Source organism: Pan troglodytes, chromosome 11, assembly GCF_028858775.2.
Source record: "Pan troglodytes isolate AG18354 chromosome 11, NHGRI_mPanTro3-v2.0_pri, whole genome shotgun sequence".
NCBI classification, from domain to species: domain Eukaryota; kingdom Metazoa; phylum Chordata; class Mammalia; order Primates; family Hominidae; genus Pan; species Pan troglodytes.
The window spans coordinates 63,194,076-63,214,479 of NC_072409.2; the positions used below are offsets into that span (position 1 = coordinate 63,194,076).

The following is a 20,404-nucleotide window of genomic DNA, read 5'->3' on the forward strand; positions in this document are numbered from 1 at the left end:
TGTTATTGGTCAATATCTAGTGAGGGGAGAAACTTCAACAGTTAATTGAACAGAGAGAATTTAATAAGTGAATTGTTAGGAGGTATAAATGTTAATTAGACTGCAGAAAAAGTAAAAAGAGAACACTAAAGTATCATAGTGACGGTAACTACTGGAAGCAGCTACCATCCCAAGGGCTGGAGCAACAATGGAAAGGGTTGAAACGAAAACACTGTAGCATAGAGGAAAGACCCTAGGAGCTAAAACTCAGGCCTCTGCAGAGGGGCTGATGCTCTGTGGTGTTGGTTTCTATGGGAGAGGTGATGAAGCTGGTTCTGCTAGTGTTGGTAATATTGGTGATAAGGATTCACTTGCAGTATGGCAAGGACGCTCAGCTCCAGAAGTGAAGAAGAGATGCTAAGGAGGAAGTGTCACCCCACAAAGCAAATATGAAGCAGAGAGGAAGCCACAGGAAAGACAGAGACCCTCTTCAGTATCCCCTATTGTCAGAGTCTATATTGGCCCAGCTAACAAAGCAGAAATATGACTCACAAAATACCAGCCCCAGCACCACAATATTAAAGTGTAGGAGGATGTGTTTGAAGTTGGGACAATAGCTTAAAAACTGAAATAATCTATTACCAAAAAGCTGATCTCTACAATGTGGTATTGCATGCCTCGATTTAAAATTATGTTGCTCTTGTTTAGATTTTGTTTCCTTTGAGTTCTGGACCGCATAGTGTTTTCGTAGTACTAGGAACACAGAAAAGAAAAGCTACATCTCATACTCAGTAGGAACTAAATTCCTTTGAAGATCTCTTCAAAGGATTCACTTCCACCAAATATATTTCAAGGTGAATTTTACCAAATGAAGTTATAAGTTTAATTAACAGATAACATTAAGTTACCTTTGAGAAATAGATTTTTATTTTTCCCGATTTCAATTTTTCTTTCTTTCTTTCTCTTGAGACAGGGCTAACAAAATTTTTAAGGGCAAAGACATCTTCACCCCTAATTTATTATCCTTATTGAGAAATAAAATATTTAAACGAAATGTAGAATTGAGGGAAGGTATTCAAGGGAACAAAGAAGAGAGGGAAATATCTTGATATATCTGTAATTAATCTTTCCACAGATTTTCTAGTTCAGAGAGTTTGAGGCTCTAGACATAAAAGAATTGCTTAGGGCAGGTGCGGTGGCTCACGCCTGTAATCCCAGCACATTGGGAGGCCGGGGTGGGTGGATCACCTGAGATCAGGAGTTCAAGACCAGCCTGGCCAACGTGGTGAAACTCTGTCTCTAATAAAAATACAAAAATTAGCCGGGCAAGATGGCAGATGCCTGTAATCCCAGCTACTGGGGAGCCTGAGGCAGGAGAATTGCTTGAACCTGAGAGGCGGAGGTTGCAGTGAGCCGAGATTGTCCCACTGCACTCCAGCCTGGGCAACAGAACGAGACTCTGTCTCAAAAAAAAAAAAAAAAAAAAAAAAAAAGCCCGGCTTATGCCTGTAATCCCAGCACTTTCGGAGGCCGAGGTGGGCAGATCACCTGAGGTCAGGAGTTCGAGATCAGCCTGGCCAAGATGGTGAAATCCCATCTCTATTAAAAATATAAAAATTAGCCGGGCTAGGTGGTGGGCGCCTGTAATCCCAGCTACTCGGGAGGCTGAGGTAGATTGCTTGAACCTGGGAGGCAGAGGTTGCAGTGAGCCAAGATCGCACCATTGCACTACAGCCTGGGTGACAAGAGCAAAACTCCGTCTCGAAAAAAAGAAAAGAAAAGAAAAGAAAAAAACAGAATGGCTTAGATTCAGATTCAGGAAGGCAAACACTACTGCTTAAAGTTATAATAGTTCCAGTAATCCTGCATCAGTGTTCAGATTTGAGTTCTCATGCTTATGGGTCCTAATGTTGACTGTATATGGTTACATTTTTTAAAAATGAGCTAAATATCTGATACCTGCCTTCCTTAAGTTCCAAAGTCAAGCAAAGCTTAACTTTATTAAGGTGTTTCTTTTTTACTTTTAAAGAGAAGAAGAAGAAATTGATGAAGAGGAATTGGAAAGATTGAAGGCAGAGTTAGATGAGAAAAGACAAGTAATTGCTACTGTCAAATGCAAACCATGGAAGATGGAGAAGAAAATTGAAGTTCTCAAGTATGGTGCCACTTTTATAAGTAGAAACACTTTCCCTGGTATTGATTTTCTAAATCCTCTGAATATTCCCTATGTGTATATATATATATATATATATATATATATATATATACACACATACACTGTATATATAGTATATGTAATACTATATATATCATTTATATATGACTCATATATAATGGTCACAGTCATAAACATGTATATCATATTTCTGCATATATACCCAAATATATGTATATTTACATATATCTGTTTCTTATCACTAGAGAGACTGGGCTAATGATTATAAATTGGAAGCAACTCTGAGAAATTATTTAGAGTCTTTTAAATTCTTTGGTCATCTTTAATCATTTGTTCCTTAAACTGGAGTTTCCTTAGCTTAATACATTTGTTACCATCTCTTTGAAAGAGATAATATATTTGAATTTTACAAGTTTGTGTGGATTGCGCACTCTTGTTTCTCTTTAGGGCCCTGGTCTCAAATGAACTTTTCATGTGACAGCTTACATTAAAGCACAGAGAAGATGCTAGGCCAACAGAACAGTAAATAGGATTCCAATTAAAGGTTATGCTAATAGCTATTCCCCGAACATGTCAGTGACCCAATTTCAGTCTTATGTTGATGCTAATGTGGACGCAAACGCAGTCAGAGCACACAGATTTATAAACTCTTCATATGAAAAGTCAAATGATTATCCTATTCTGGGGGATGGGAAGATTCACCCCTGAGGATCACACTATATTTCCCTGCCCTGGTGGTTGGGGGAGGAGGAAAGGGCAGGGAAAAGGGAAACTGTTTGTGATAACAGCCATGTTTGCATCTCCTAGTTTTGCCAAAGATTGCATTCTTCCATAAATCATTTTTATAAATAGTAGTAAGTTTTAAAAACTATCCCTTCACAAGCCTATTTAACTAGTAATGCTGTAAAAATGATAGTATAGTATTATTGTCTCTGATGATGAAAACAAGAACTGAAATAGCTATCAGGATAATTCACTTCTAGTCTTGGTTCTGCAAGAGCTTGTATGCTATTTAAAGGTATCGCTTAATCTCCTGAAGGCTTAGTTACCTCACATCCAAAATAAAGAAAGATATTCTATATCTTCTCTGTGCGCTTGAAGCGTAGCCATCATTTATAGTATTTTTGTTTTGTTTTGTAGAGTAAGGTTTTCCAAGTTCTAAGCAATGGTTTTCCCAGAAAACTTTTGCAACACCACAAAATTGCAGTCTGGGAACTCCCTTTGCATGCTCATGTACACATCCATCATAAATGAAGGCAAAGGCAAGCAGCATCCCACGTTCCACAGAGCTACAAATTTTGTGTATGCATTCTCATGTGTCTGTACATTAAAATAATTTTCATTTAGCGAAGTGATAATGATGCTAAATTATAGGTTTTAAAAATATTCTTACCTGGCAAAATAGAAGTTTGGCAACCCTATGTGGGCCTTTCAAATATATTTGAAATATTAATGACCCATAAAGTCCCCAAACTTGGGAACCTCAGATAACTATATATAGAAAGTTTAAAATTGGAGCAATATTGTGAACTTCCAAAATATATGATTGAATAAAAATTCCAAGGACTACCTTTCCTTTCCAACTGCATGGAGGTGTAGAAATACCCCCCTGGTCTTTGCCCGTATCTCTCGTGCAGGATCGTGGAGGAGACAGCAGCTTCAGATTTGAGTTAGGATCTCAGATCTTCCATTTAATAGCTGTGCACATTTGATCGAGTTGTGTAGTCTCTCTACACAACTCAGGTTCCTTATGAAATTGTACCTTATTGACAGAGTTTTTGGAATTATAAAATGAGATAATTTATGTAAAACATGTTGCCAGAACATGGCACATAGCTGGGAAACCTAAGTTGTAGTTATTACTTCATCTCAGAACAGACTTGATGCCCGATTCCTGAAGGGTGACAAGAGAGATGGAGAGAATTTGGGACCTGGCAAGTCTAGGTGGGAGCAGACCTAGTCACAATCAGACCCCAGAAGCCTTGTGGGATGGTGACACATTGGTACCAGTTTGGATAAACAATAAGATTTTGAGGATGCAACAGAAGGAAGTAAGGCATTTGACAATTTAGCAAAATCCAGGACCAGACCGTTCTCAGATCTTCTAAAACATAGCCATAGTTCTGTGGCAGATTTCAAGGTCTCAGGCCTTGGTCTGGAGTCCAAGAGTTAAGCAAATTTTAGCAATGGGGAGAGATAGGCATTAGCATTGGAAAGAAGGACAATACGAGCCCTTAGTACGAAAGCAGACACTGACAATAAGGAGACCGCACCTGACTCTAATCTAGACATAGGTTTTTTTATTTGGCCCACATGTGTTTTGTTTCTTTTTCTTTTATTTTTTTAACCGTGGCAATATATACAATACAAAATTCACCATTTTAACCATGAAATTGATTTTCTTTTCTTTTTTTTTTTTTTTTTTACTTGTTCTCGAACCAGTTTTAATCATTATTTATTTATTTATTTTTATTGATCATTCTTGGATGTTTCTGGCAGAGGGGGATTTGGCAGGGTCATAGGACAATAGTGGAGGGAAGGTCAGCAGATAAACAAGTGAACAAAGGTCTCTGGTTTTCCTAGGCAGAGGACCCTGCGGCCTTCTGCAGTGTTTGTGTCCCTGGGTACTTGAGATTAGGGAGTGGTGATGACTCTTAACGAGCATGCTGCCTTCAAGCATCTGTTTAACAAAGCACATCTTGCACCGCCCTTAATCCATTTAACCCTGAGTGGACACAGCACATGTTTCAGAGAGCACAGGGTTGGGGGTAAGGTCACAGATCAACAGGATAAGAATTTTTCTTAGTACAGAACAAAATGAAAAGTCTCCCATGTCTACCTCTTTCTACACAGACACGGCAACCATCCGATTTCTCAATCTTTTCCCCACCTTTCCCCCCTTTCTATTCCACAAAACCGCCATTGTCATCATGGCCTGTTCTCAATGAGCTGTTGGGTACACCTCCCAGACGGGGTGGTGGCCGGGCAGAGGGGCTCCTCACTTCCCAGTAGGGGCGGCCGGGCAGAGGTGCCCCTCACCTCCCGGACGGGGCGGCTGGCCGGGCGAGGGGCTGACCCCCCCACCTCCCTCCTGGACGGGGCGGCTGGCCTGGCGGGGGCTGACCCCCACCTCCCTCCCGGACCGGGTGGCTGCTGGGCGGAGAGGCTCCTCACTTCCCAGACGGGGTTGCTGCCGGGCGGAGGGGCTCCTCACTTCTCAGATGGGGCGGCTGCCGGGCGGAGGGGCTCCTCACTTCTCAGACGGGCGGTTGCCAGGCGGAGGGTCTCCTCACTTCTCAGACGGGGCGGCCGAGCAGAGACGCTCCTCACCTCCCAGACGGGGTCGCGGCCGGGTAGAGGCGCTCCTCACATCCCAGACGGGGCGGCAGGGCAGAGGCGCTCCCCACATCTCAGACGATGGGCGACCGGACGGAGACGCTCCTCACTTTCCAGACTGGGCAGCCAGGCAGAGGGGCTCCTCACGTCCCAGACGATGGGCGGCCAGGCAGAGACGCTCCTCACTTCCCAGACGGGGTGGCGGCCGGGCAGAGGCTGCAATCTCGGCACTTTGGGAGGCCAAGGCAGGCGGCTGGGAGGTGGAGGTTGTAGTGAGCGGAGATCACGCCACTGCACTCCAGCCTGGGCACCATTGAGCACTGAGTGAACAAGACTCCGTCTGCAATCCTGGCACCTTGGGAGGAGGAGGCTGGCAGATCACTCGCGGTTAGGAGCTGGAGACCAGCCCGGCCAACACAGCGAAACCCCGTCTCCACCAAAAAAATACGAAAACCAGTCAGGCGTGGCGGCGCGCGCCCGCAATCGCAGGCACTGGGCAGGCTGAGGCAGGAGAATCAGGCAGGGAGGTTGCAGTGAGCCGAGATGGCAGCAGCACAGTCCAGCTTCGGCTCGGCATCAGAGGGAGACCGTGGAAAGAGAGGGAGACTGGGAGACTGGGAGAGGGAGAGGGAGAGGGAGGGAGACGATTTTCTTTATCATAATTTTTTTCAATATTTTTAAAAATTTAAATTACTTTTTTTTTCTAGAGACAGGGTCTTAACTCTGTTGCCCATGCTGGAGTGCAGTGGTGCTATCTTAGCTCACTGCAGCCTCAATCTCCTGGGAGCAAGGGATCCTTCTGCCTCAGTCTACCAAGTACCTGGGACTATATGTGCACACTACCATGTTTGGCTAATTTTTTCTTTTTGTGTAGGGATGGGGTCTTACTGTGTTGCCCAGGCTGATCTCGAACTCCTGGCCTCAAGCCATCTTCCTACCTCAGCCTCCCAAAGTGCTGAGATTATAGGCATGAGCCACTGCACCCAGCCTCAATCTTTTAAAAGTGGGAGTAAAATATTCAGATGTTCAGTTTTTCATGAACAAGTGGAAGATTTGGTCCTACATTCTTCCATCACAGTAACAGCTAGGACTAAGCACCTGGCCTCTATTAATGGGGCATTCCTTTTTCAATTTGCACCATTCTCAAACAATCCATATTACTTGTTTATGCTACTTGGCTGGACCCTGTAGACATTCAGATTTGCTGCCTCCTACCAGTGCAGCTGGGGAACAAGCTAGGCATGTTACCAAGACGGTGATTCAGATCTTCAAAGCCAAAGTCAGCTCACAGAATGGAAGCACAAATTTAGTCCCAGAAAAGAAACAACTGTGGCTTCTCACATGTCAGCAAGGCTCACAGTCTGGTGATGATTTTCCATGGCCAGAAGTGGTTTCTGCCTTGTGGCCACACCTATGGGTTCCAGCTGGTGCCATGGCCGGGGCCAGCCTAATTCTTTTGGTTTCAGTCTCTGTGATGAAGTTGTTGGTACTTAAGTGCCTGACTTATCTCTCTTTGAATGCTCTATTGAGCTTTTTTTGAATGCTCTATTGAGCTTCTCCCCACCAGATTCCAACTACATTATTAGAACAAGTGGTCAGTACTTCACAGAACGTGCAGGTAAATGTTTCTCTACCCCAATGCCACCTATGCTTGGGAGTGAGGCAGCTTTCCCTCTACCCTTTATTTCTTTCAGAGACATCTAACTTTGAGAGCGTGTTTCTAAGGATTATGTTATTAATATTCCCCAAATTAGCCTGCATCATTGCTCCTGGCTAAGTCTGTGAAACCCAAGATACTAGGCTCAGTGTAACTGAAAGAGATGTTTTGATCACAGGTTTGAATCTGTGCCTGGGTTCGAAGCCTTCTTCTTCTGGACTTGGAGAAAGTTTTGAAACTTCTAAAAGATATTTTAGACAGGGTCAGGGTTTTAGGATATATTTTAGAGTAAGCCTCTGGAATGGCAACTTATGGTTCTGAGGGTGTTATGGGAGACTCAGAGATAGTTCCCACATTTTTAAAGAGCATCTACCATTAGGAACCCGAGCACACTCAGGGCTTAGGGTCAAAAGATGATTAATATAAGTGGTTGCTACATAGGCAGGCAGCTCTAGGAATTGGTTGTGAATCCATATTAATCCTCAAACATGGCTCAGGAGCTAGACTTCAGCATTTTCAAGATAGCGGAATTGGCTCTATACAGCTGAAAGGAAGCCATCTCCTTTTCATCATCATTGTGGAAATTGTGATTTTCATTCTATGTTTTATTGTATATCAATACAATTTCACACATTCCTGTAGCCTTAAACCTACGGAATGATAATCTCTTGGTGGAAAGGCAGGTGTGTCTGGCCCAGACCAGAAATGTATATTTTTATTTTTTGATCTAAAAATTGCTGATATATAGTCAGAATGAAAGCTGCTGTTTTCAATTCTGAGAGACAGAAAGCTCCACTAAACAGAATACTCAGCTCTACAGATGATTTATACAATGAAGAAGAGTGTGTGTAGGGAGTTGGAGGGGGGTAAGGGAAACAGTGTCATATTTTCCAATTATTTGAAAGTCAATTTCTATATTTTATTAATCACATCATTTAAAAATATCCATTAATGAGAATACAAAGTATAATCTGTTTTTAAGCTGTTCATGGGTTTAATTCAGAGGCTGTATGACTAGATCTTTCCTACCTATAAGAGATGACAGCACTTACCTGATAGCAGCCACCACAAGTGAAATAAAATACCCAGGTAGAAAGTAACAGGTCTACTTATTACTTGTCTTGAAACCTAAGACTTTTAACTGTATCAGAACATTATATGTGGTAGATTAAAAGTGCTCATGACTAAACCTAAATAAGCAACCACCTTATTTTGTTACAGGAGAATAGGTTTTAGACTGAAAATTGAGACTTGGACTTTGAGCTAAGTGCTTCCTATAACTTCTCTTTGAACCTCCATTTATTCATTTATAAAACAGATAAATTGGATTGTGGACCATGGTCTTCAAACTGCTATCCTCCAAAGTCAAGCAGTTTGGTGAAATCAAATCAGGGCAAAGGAGGCAGAGGTCGCAGGGAGAGCTACTGGGCCACAATGCCGGCTTCAAAAACAGACCTATGGTTTCTCTCTTCTACACAGTGTACTTCCATATAAAGCATTGATTGGAAGAAAGAATGCTTCTGTGGCTATTAAAATAAAAAACAGTTTTAAAAACCCACTTAGCTGGATATTTAAAGAAACTTATTTTGGAGAAGGGACAGTTCTAACATTTCATGAGTCTACAAATTAGGATACAGAAACACTCCAAGTATACTTTTGCAGGGAATTGGCTTTTAGATAGACACCATTTTAAAATGATTTATTTTGATAACAAAAATGTTTATTTAGCTATTATACTGACTACTTTAATTTCTGAGCTTTGTAGTACCCTGACCTATTGTTTCTGGGAGTTGTCCATTTGCTGGCTAGGCCTGGTGATTTATTAATGAGACACCCAGTAAAGCCAGGAAAGTTATCCTCAGATTTCATTCACACTTAAACAGGTGCTTCAAACTGTCAGCTGGCCATTAAGGTAACATTCCTCCTTACTCAATCTCCCTTGATCTTTTCACACTTCTTTTCATTTGTTTGTTTGTTTTTTATTTTGTTTTATTTTTTAGTTGGGAGAACGAATACATTTTTAGGAAAGTGAAAACAGACCATGGTTGATTTCCTCTAATGGAGCTGTTGGGAAAACTATTTATTTGGCTTCCATTCTCACCCTTTCTCTCCTGTTTTCTTGGAGCTTAAGATTTTCACAGGCAAGAATCATGGTTTATACTTTAGTTTTTCTCTCATTTGTCATTGTGAAGGAATAAAAGATGCTATACAAGAGGACATTTAAGCGTGTGAACACACCCACCAACATACCCTCAAACCATTCTGGATTATTTTCTTTTTTAAATTTTATATTTCCGTAAGTTTTTGGGGAACAGGTGGTATTTGGTTAAATGAGGAAGTTCTTGGGGAACAGGTGGTATTTGGTTAAATGAGTAAGTTCTTCTGTGGTGATTTATTAGATTTTGGTGCACCCATCACCTGAGCAGTGTACACTGAACCCAATTTGTAGTCTTTTATCCCTCATCCCAATCCCACCCTTTCCCCAGAGTCCCCAAAGACCACTGTATCATTCTTATGCATTTCCGTCCTCATAGCTTAGCTCCCACTTACGAATGAGAACATATGATATTTGGTTTTCCATTCCTGAATTACTTCACTTAGAATAATAGTCTCCAGTTGTATCCAGTTTGCTGTGAATGCCAATATTTCTTTCTTTTTTTTTTTTTTTTTTTTTTTTGAGATGGGATCTTGCTCTGTCACCCAGGCTGTAGTGCAGTGGCGTGATCTCGGCTCACTGCAACCTTTACCTGCCAGGTTCAAGCGATTTTCCTGCCTCAGCCTCCTGAGTAGCTGGGATTACAGGCATGTGCCAAAACACCCAGCTAATTTTTGTATTTTTAGTAGAGACGGGGTTTTGCCATGTTGGCCAGGCTGGTCTTGAACTCCTGACTTCGGGTGATCTGCCCACCTTGGCCTCCCAAAGTGCTGGGATTACAGGCGTAAGCCACCATGCCAGGCCCAAATGCCAATATTTCACTCCTTTTTATGGCTGAGTAGTATTCCATCATGTATATATACCACAATTTCTTTATCCATTCATTGACTGATGGACATTTGGTCTGGATTCATATTTTTGCAATTGTGAATTCTGCTGCTATAAACATGCATGTGTAAGTATCCTTTTTGTTTAATGACTTCTTTTCCTCTGGGTAGATACCCTGTAGTGGGATTGCTGGGTCAAATGGTAGTTCTACTTTTAGTTCTTTAAGGAATCTCCACCCTGTTTTCCATATTGGTTGTACTAGTTTACATTCCCACCAGCAGTGTAGAAGTGTTCCCTTTTCACCACATCCATGCCAACATCTATTATTTTTTGATGTTTTGATTATGGCCATTCTTGCAGGTGTAAGGTGGTATTACATTGTGGTTTTGATTTCCATTTTCCTGATCATTAGTGATGTTGAGCATTTTTTCATAAGTTTTTTGGTCGTTTGTATATCTTCTTTTGAAAATTGTCTATTCATGACCTTAGCCCACTTTTTGATAGGACTGTTTGTATTTTTCTTGCTAATTTGTTTGAGTTCTTTGTAGATTCTGGATATTAGTCTTTGTCAGATGTAGAGATTGTGAAGACCTTCTCCCTCTCTGTGGGTTGTCTGTTTACTCTGCTGACTGTTCCCTTTGCTGTGCAGAAGCTCTTTAGTTTAATTAAGTCCCACTTATTTATCTTTGTTTTTGTTGCATTTGCTTTGGGGTTCTTGGTCATGAGGTCTTTGCCTAAGCCAATGTCTAGAAGGTTTTTTCTGATGTTATCTTCCAGAATTTTTATAGTTTCAAGTCTTAGATTTAAATCCTTGATCCATTTTGAGTTGATTTTTGTATAAGGTGAGAGATGAAGATCCAGTTTTATTCTCCTGCATGTGGCTAGCCAATTATCCCAGCAACATTTGTTGAATGAATAGGGTGTCTTTTCCCCACATTATGTTTTTGTTTGCTTTGTCAAAGATCAGTTGGCTGTAAGTATTTGGATTTATTTCTGGGTTCTCTATTCTATTCCATTGGTCTATGTGCCTATTTTTATACCAGTAGCCTGCTGTTTTGGTGACCATAGCCTTATAGTATAGTTTGAAGGAAGGTAATTGGATGCTTCCAGATTTGTTCTTTTTACTTAGTCTTGATTTGGCTATGTGGCCTCTTTTTTGGCTCCATATGAATTTTAGAATTTTTTTTCTAGTTCTGTGAAGAATGATGGTGGTATTTTGATGAGAATTGCATTGAATTTGTAGATTACTTTAGGTAGTATGGTCATTTTCACAATATTGATTCTACCCAACCACATTAGCATGGATGTATTTCCATTTGTTTGTGTCATCTGTGATTTATTTCAGCCATGTTTTGTAGTTTTCCTTGTAGAAGTATTTCACCTCCTTGGTTAGGTATAATCCCAAGTACTTTTTTTTTTTTTCCTGTGGCTATTGTAAAAGGGGTTGAACAGTTGATTTGATTCTCAGCTTGGTCACTGTTGGTAAACAGCAGAGCTACTGATTTGTGTACATTAATTTTGTATCCTGAAACTTTGCTGAATTCATTTATTAGTTCCAGGAGCTTTTTGGAGGAGTCTTTAGGGTTTTCTGGGTATATGATCACATCATCAGCAAACAGTGACAGTTTCACCTCTTTACCAATCTGGATGCCCTTTATTTCTTTCTCTTGTCTGATTGGTCTGGCTAGTACTATGTTGAATAGTAGTGAGAGTGGGCATCCTCGTCTTGTTCCAGTTCTCAGAGGGAATGCTTTCAACTTTTCCCTGTTCAGTATTATGTTGGCTGTATGTTTGTCATAGATGGCTTTTATTACATTGAGGTACGTCCCTTGTATGCCGATTTTGCTGAGGGTTTTAATCAAAATGGGATGCTGGTTTTTGTCAAATGCTTTTTCTGTGTCTATTTTTTTTTTGGGGGGGGGTGGGTGTTTAAGAGCAGAAAGTTTAATAGGCAAAAGAAAGAAGAGAAAAACACCCCCATGCAGAGGGAGGGGGATCCTCTCTTGCTGCATCTATTGAGATGATCATGTCATTTCTGTTTTAATTCTGTTTATGTGGTGTGTCACATTTATTGACAAGTGTATGTCAAACTATCCCTGCATCCATGGTATGAAATTCACTTGATCATAGTGGATTATCTTTTTGATATGGTGTTGGATTTGGTTAGCTAGTATTTTGTTAAGGATTTTTGCATCTATGTTCATCAGGGATATTGGTCTGTGGTTTTCTTTTTTTGTTTTGTTCTTTCCTGGTTTTGGTATTAGGGTGATACTGGTTTCATAGAATGATTTAGGGAGTACTCCCTCATTCTCTTTCTTGTGGAATAGTGTCAATAGGATTGAATGTCTGATAGAATTCAGCTGTGAATCTGTCTGGTCCTGGACTTTTTTTTGTTGGTAATTTTTAAATTACTATTTCAATTTCATTGCTTGTTATTGGTCTGTTCAGGGTTTCTAATTCTTATTCTAGCTAAATCCTCCTGATTTAAGCTAGGAGGATTGTATCTTTGCAGGAATTTATTCATCTCTTCTAGGTTTTCTAGTTTATGTGCATAAAGGTGTTCATAGTAGCCTTGAGTGATCTTTTGTATTTCTGTGGTGTTGGCTGTAATATCTCCTATTTCATGTCTAATAGAGCTTATTTGGATCTTCTCTCTTCTTTGCTTGGTTAATCTTGCTAATCGTCTATCAATTTTATTTATCTTTTCAAAGAACCAGTTTTTTGTTCAATTTATCTTTTGTATTTTTGTTGTTGTTTCAATTTCGTTTAGTTCTGCTCTGATCTTTGTTATTTCTTTTCTTCTACTGTTTGGGTTTGGTTTGTTTTTCTAGTTCCTTGAGGTGTTACCTTAGGTTGTCTATTTGTGCTCTTTCAGACTTTTTGGTGTAGGCATTTAATGCTATGAACTTTTAGCACCACCTTTGATGTATCCCAGCAGTTTTGATAGGTTGTGTCACTATTATTGTTCAGTTCAAAGAATTTTTTCATTTCCATCTTGATTTCATTGTTGACCCAACAATCATTCAGGAGCATGTACTTTAATTTCCATGTATTTGCATGGATTGGAGGATTTCTTTTGATTTCCAATTTTATTCCACTGTGGTCTAAGAGAGTACTTGATACAATTTCAGTTTTCTTAAATTTATTGAAACTTGTTTTCTGGCCTGTCATATGGTTTATCTTGGAGAAAGTTCCATGCACTGATGAATGGAATGTATACTCTGTGGTTGTTGGGTAGAATATTCTGTAAATATCTGTTGGGTCCATTTGTTCTAGGGTATAGTTTTAATCCATTGTTTCTTTGTTGACTTTCTGTCTTGATGACCTGTCTAGTGCTGTCAGTGGAGTATTGAAGTCCCCCACTATTATTGTGTTGCTGTCTATCTCATTTCTGAGGTCTAGTAGTAATTGTTTTATAAATTTGGGAGCTCCAGTGTTAGGTGCATATTTATTTAGGATTATGTTTTCCTGTTGAACAAAGCCTTTTATCATGATTTAGTGTCCCTCTTTGTATTTTTTAACTGCTGTTGCTTTAAAGTTTGTTTTGTCTGATATAAGAATAGCTACCCCTGGTCACTTTTGGTGTCCATTTGCATAGAATGTAATTTTCCACCCTTTTACCTCAACTTTATGTGAGTCCTTATGTGTTAGTTGAGTCTCTTGAAGACAGCAGATACTTAGTTGGTGAATACTTTTTTTTTAAATTATACTTTACATTCTGGGGTACACGTGCAGAATGTGCAGGTTTGTTACATAGGTATACACATGCCATGGTGGTTTGCTGCACCTGTCAACCCGTCATCCACATTGGGTATTTCTCCTAATGCTATCCCTCCCCTAGCTCCGCATCCCCCAACAGGCCACAGTGTGTGTACATGTGTTCTCATTGTTCAACTCCCACTTATAAGTGAGAACATGTGGTGTTTAGTTTACTGTTCTTGTGTTAGTTTGCTGAGAATGATGGTTTTCAGCTTCATCCGTGTCCCTGCAAAAGACATTAACTCATCCTTTTTTATGGCTGCATAGTATTCCATGGTGTATATGTGCCACATTTTCTTTATCCAGTCTATCATTGATGGGCATTTGGGTTGGTTCCAAGTCTTTGCTATTGTGAATAGTGCTGCAGTAAACATACGTGTGCATGTGTCTTTACAGTAAAATGATTTATAATCCTTTGGGTATATACCCAGTAATGGGATGGCTGGGTCAAATGGTATTTCTAGTTTCAGATCCTTGAGGAATTGCCACACTGTCTTCCACAATGGTTGAACTACTTTAGACTCCCACCAACAGTGTAAAAGCATTCCTATTTCTCCACATCCTCTCCAGCACCTGTTGTTTCCTGACTTTTTAATGATCACCATTCTAACTGGCGTGAGATGGTATCTCATTGTGGTTTTGATTTGCATTTCTCTAATAACCAGTGATGATGAGCCTTTTTTTCATATGTTGGTTGGCTGAATAAATGTCTTCTTTTGAGAAATGTCTGTTCATGTCCTTTGCCCACTTTTTGATGGGGTTGTTTGATATTTCTTGTAAATTTGTTTAAGTTCTTTGTAGATTCTGGATATTAGCCCTTTGTCAGATGGATAGATTGCAAATATTTTCTCCCATTCTGTAGATTGCCTGTCCACTCTGATAATAGTTTCTTTTCCTGTGCAGAAGTTCTTTAGTTTAATTAGATCCCATTTGTAAATTTTGGCTTTTGTTGCCATTGCTTTTGGTGTTTTAGTCATGAAGTCTTTGCCCATGCCTATGTCCTGAATGGTATTGCCTAGGTTTTCTTCTAGGGTTTTTATGGTTTTAGGTTTTAGGTTTAAGTCTTTAATACATCTTGAGTTAATTTTTGTATAAGGTGTAAGGAAGGAATCCAGTTTCAGCTTTCTGCATATGGCTAGCCAGTTTTTCCAACACCATTTATTGAATAGGGAATCATTTCCCCATTGTTTGTTTTTGTCAGGTTTGTCAAAGATCAGATGGTTGCAGATGTATGGCGTTATTTCTGAGGCCTCTGTTCTGTTCCATTGGCCTATATATCTGTTTTGGTACCAGTACCATGCTGTTTTTGCTACTGTAGCCTTGTAGTATAAGTTTGAATCAGGTAGTGTGATGCCTCCAGCTTTGTTCTTTATGCTTAGGATTGTCTTGGCTATGCGGGATATTTTTTGGTTCCCTATGAAATGTAAAGTAGTTTTTTCCAAGTCTGTGAAGAAAGTCAATGGTAGTTTGATGGGGATAGCATTGAACCTACAAATTACTTTGGGCAGTATAGCCATTTTCACGATATTGATTCTTCCTATCCATGAACATGGAATGTTTTTCCATGTTTATGTCCTCTCTTATTTCCTTGAGGAGTGGTTTGTAGTTCTCCTTGAAGAGGTCCTTCACATCCCTTGTAAGTTAGATTCCTAGGTATTTTATTCACTTCGTAGCAATTGTGAATGGGAGTTCACTCATGATTTGGCTCTCTGTTTGTCTGTTTTTGATATATAGGAATACTTGTGATTTTTGTACATTGATTTTGTATCCTGAGACTTTGTTGAAGTTGCTAATCAGCTTAAGGAGATTTTGGGCTGAGACAATGGGGTTTTCTAAATATATAATCATGTCATCTGCAAACAGAGACAATGTGACTTCCTCTTTTCCTAATTGAATACCCTTTATTCCTTTCTCTTGCCTGATTGCCCTGGCCAGAACTTCCAATACTATGTTGAATAGGAGTGGTGAGAGAAGACATCCTTGTCTTGTGCTGGTTTTCAAAGGGAATGCTTATGCTTCCAGTTTTTGCCCATTCAGTATGATATTGGCTGTGGATTTGTCATAAATAGCTCTTATTATTTTGAGATACATTCCTTCAATACCTAGTTTATTGAGAGTTTTTAGCATGAAGGGCTGTTGAATTTTGTCGAAGGCCTTTTCTGCATCTATTGAGATAATCATGTGGTTTTTGTGATTGGTTCTGTTTATGTGATGGATTACATTTATTGATTTGCATATGTTGAACCAGCCTTGCATCCCCAGGATGAAGCCAGCTTGATCATGTTGGATAAGCTTTTTGATATGCTACTGGATTCAGTTTGCCAGTATTTTATTGAAGATCTTTGCATTGATGTTCATCAGGGATATTGGCCTGAAATTTTCTTTTTTTGTTGTGTCTCTGCCAGGTTTTGCTATTAGGATGATGCTGGCCTCATAAAATAAGTTAAGGAGGATTCCCTCTTTTTATATTGTTTGGAATAGTTTCAGAAGGAATGGTACCAGATCCTTTTAGTACCTCTGGTAGAATTCATCTGTGAATTTGTCTGGTCCTGGACTTTTTGGTTGGTAGGCTATTAATTGCTGCCTCAATTTCAGAACTTGTTATTGGTCTAGTCAGGGATTCAACTTCTTCCTGGTTCAGTTTTAGGAGGGTGTATGTGGCTAGAAACTTATCCATTTCTTCTAGATTTTCTAGTTTATTTGCATAGAGGTATTTATAGTATTCTCTGATGGTAGTTTGTATTTCTGTGGGATCGGCGGTGATACACCCTTTATCATTTTTTATTGCATCTACTTGATTTTTCTCTCTTTTCTTCTTTATTAGTCTGGCTAGTTGTTGATCTTTCAAAAAAGCCAGCTCCTGAATTCATTGATTTTTTTTTTGAAAGACTTTTTGTATCTCTGTCTCCTTCAGTTCTGCTCTGATCTTAGTTACTTCTTGCCTTCTGTTAGCTTTCAAATTTTTTTGCTCTTGCTTCTCTAGTTCTTTTAATTGTGATTTTAGGGTGTCGATTTTAGATCTTTCTTTCTTTCTCTTGTGGGCTTTTAGTGCTATAAATTTCCCTCAACATACTGCTTTAAATGTGTCCCAGAGATTCTGGTACATTGTTTCTTTGTTCTCATTGGCTTCAAAGAACATCTTTATTTGTGCCTTAATTTCATTATTTACCCAGTAGTCATTTAGGAACAGGTTGTTCAGTTTCGATGTAGTTGTGAAGTTTTGGGTGAGTTTCTTAATCCTGAGTTCTAATTTGATTGCACTGTGGTCTGAGAGACTGTTATGATTTCCATTCTTTTGCATTTGCTGAGGAGTGTTTTACTTCCAATTACGTGGTCAATTTTAGAATAAGTGCAATGTGGTGCTGAGAAGAGTGTATATTCTGTTTATTTCGGGTGGAGAGTTCTTTAGATATCCATTAGGTCTGCTTGGTCCAGAGCTAAGTTTAAGTCCTGGATATCCATGTTAATTTTCTGTCTCGTTGATCTGTCTAATATTGACAGTGGGGTGTTAAAGTCTCATACTATTATTGTGTGAGGGTCTAAGCCTCTTTGTAGGTCTCTAAGGACTTGCTTTATGAATCTGGGTGCTCCTGTATTGGGTGCATATATATTTAGGATAGTTAGCTCTTCTTGTTGCATTGATCCCTTTACCATTATGTAATGCTCTTCTTTGTCTTTTTTTGATGTTTGTTGGTTTAAAGTCTGTTTTGTTGGAGACTAGGATTGGAACCTCTGCTTTTTTTGCTGTCCATTTGCTTGGTAAATATTCCTCCATCCCTTTATTTTGAGCCTATTTGTGTCTTTGCACGTCAGATGGGTCTCCTGAATACAGCACACCAATGGGTCTTGACTCTTAATCCAATTTGCCAGTCTGTGTCTTTTAATTGGGGCATTTGGCCCATTTACATTTAAGGTTAATATTGTTATGTGTGATTTGATCCTGCCATTATGATGCTGGATGGTTATTTCGCTCATTAGTTGATGCGATTTCTTCATAGCGTTGATGGTCTTTACAATTTAGTATGTTTTTGCAGCGGCTGGTACTAGTTGTTCCTTTCCATGTTTAGTGCTTCCTTCATGAGCTCTTGTAAGGCAGGCCTGGTGGTGACAAAATCTCTCAGCATTTCCTTGTCTGTAAAGGATTTTATTTCTCCTTCACTTATGAAGCTTAGTTTGGCTGGATATGAAATTCTGGGTTGAAAATTATTTTCTTTAAGAATGTTGAATATTGGCACTGTCTTCTGGCTTGTAGGGTTTCTGCAGAGAGATCTACTGTTAGTCTGATGGGCTTCCCTTTGTGGGTAACCCAACCTTTCTCTCTGGCTGCCCTTAATATTTTTTCTTTCATTTCAACCTTGGTAAATCTGATGATTACATGTATTGGGGTTGCTCTTCTTGAGCAGTATCTTTGTGGTGTTCTCTGTATTTCCTGAATTTGAATGTTGGCTTGCCTTGCTAGCTTGGGGAATTTCTCCTGGATAATATCCTGAAGAATGTTTTCCAACTTGGTTCCATTCTCCCCATCACTTTCAGGTACACCAATCAAACATAGATTTGGTCTTTTCACATGATCCCATATTTCCTGGAGGTTTTGTTCATTTCTTTTCACTCTTTTTTATCTAATCTTGTCTTCTTGCTTTATATCATTGAGTTGATCTCCAATCTCTGATAGCCTTTCTTCTGCTTGATCGATTTGGCTATTGATACTTGTGTATGTTTCATGAAGTTCTCGTGCTGTGTTTTTCAGCTCCATCAGGTCATTTATGTCCTCTAAACTGGTTATTTCAGTTAGCAATTTGTCTAACCTTTTTTCAAGGTTCTTAGCTTCTTTTCATTGGGTTAGAACATGGTCCTTTAGCTTGGAGGAGTTTGTTATTACCCACCTTCTAAAGCCTACTTCTGTCAATTCGTCAAACTCATTCTCCATCCAGTTTTGTTCGCTTGCTGGCAAGGAGTTGTGATCCTTTGGAGGAGAAGAGGCATTCTGGTTTTTGGAATGTTCAGCCTTTTTGCACTGGTTTCTCCCCATCTTCATGGATTTATCTACCTTTGGTCTTTGAAGTTGGTGACCTTCGGCTGGGGTCTCTGGATGTCCTTTTTGTTGATGTTGATACTATTCCTTTCTGTTAGTTTTCCTTCTAACCATCAGGCCCCTCTGCTGCAGGTCTGTTGGAGTTTGCTGGAGGTCCACTCCAGACCCTGTTCACTTGGGTATCACCGGCAGAGGCTGCAGAACAGCAAAGATTGCTACCTCTTCCTTCCTCTGAAAGCTTTGTCCCAGAGGGACACCCACCAGATACCAGCCAGAGCTCTCCTGTATGAGGTGTCTGTCAGCCCCTACTGGGAGGTGTTTCCCAGTCAGTATACCTGGGGGTGAGGGACTCACTTGAGGAGTCACTGTGTCCCTTATCAGAGCTGGAACCCAGTGTTGGGAAATCTGCCGCTCTCTTCAGAGCTGCCACACAGGGCCGTTTAAGTCTGCTGAGGTTGCACCCACAACCTCCCCTTCCCCCAGGTGCTCTGTCCCAGGAAGGTGGGGGTTTTACCTATGAGTCCCTGACTGGGGCTGCTGGCTTTTTTTCAGAGATGCCCTGGCCACAGAGGAGGGAATCTAGAGAGGCAGTTTGGGTGCAGTGTCCTTACTGAGCTATGGTAAGCTTCGTCCAGTTTGAACTTCCTGGCAACTTTGTGTACACTGTGAGGGTAAAACCCCCTACTCAAGCCTCAGCAATGGCAGACGTCCCTCCCCCCACCAAGCTCGAGCATGCCAGATCGAGCTCAGATGGCTGTGCTGGCAGCGAGAATTTCAAGCCAGTGGATCTTAGCTTGCTGGGCTCCGTGGGAGTGGGACCCACTGAGCCAGACCACTTGGCTCCCTGGCTTCAGCCCCCTTTCCAGGGGCGTGAATGGTTCTGTCTCACTGACATTCCAGGCACCACTGGGGTATGAAAAAACAACTCCTACGGCTAGCTCTGTGTCTGCCCAAACGGCAGCCCAGTTTTGTGTTGGAAACCCAGCACCAGGGCCCTGGTGGCGTGGGAACTGGAGGGAATCTCCTGGTCTGCAGGTTGTGAAGACCACGGGAAAAGTGCAGTATCTGGGCCGGTGTATGTGGTACAGTCCATAGTGGCTTCCCTTGGCTAGGAGAGGGAGTTCCCTGATCCCTTGCACTTCCTGGGTGAGGCAACACCCCACCCTACTTTGGCTTGCCCTCCTTGGGCTGCATCCACTGTCCAACCAGTCCCAATGAAATGAACTGGGTACCTCAGTTGGAAATGCAGAAATCACCCACCTTCTGCGTCAATCTTGCTGAGAGCTGCAGACTGGAGCTGTTCTTGTTTTGCCATCTTGCCAGCAAATCGGTGAATTGTTATGTATTCTGCAATTCTATATCTTTTAAGTGGAGCATTTAGGCCATCTGCATTCAATGTTAGTATTGAGATGTGAGGTACTATTCTATTCATCATACTATCTGTTGCCTGAATACCTTGGTTTTTTATTTATTTACTTATTT

The 20,404-nt window shown here is 40.5% G+C and overlaps 1 protein-coding gene across 1 annotated transcript in view; it reads left to right on the forward strand.

Annotated features, from left to right (window-relative positions):
- The window catches only part of TMC1 (transmembrane channel like 1), a 148,210-nt gene that overhangs the window by 9,795 nt on the left and 118,011 nt on the right, over positions 1–20,404 (forward strand). Inside the window, exon 3 of the mRNA XM_054658138.2 lies at positions 2,009–2,134. Within this exon, the coding sequence (XP_054514113.1) occupies positions 2,109–2,134 (26 nt within the window). The 5' untranslated portion in view covers positions 2,009–2,108. The remainder of the gene's footprint in view (positions 1–2,008; positions 2,135–20,404) is intronic.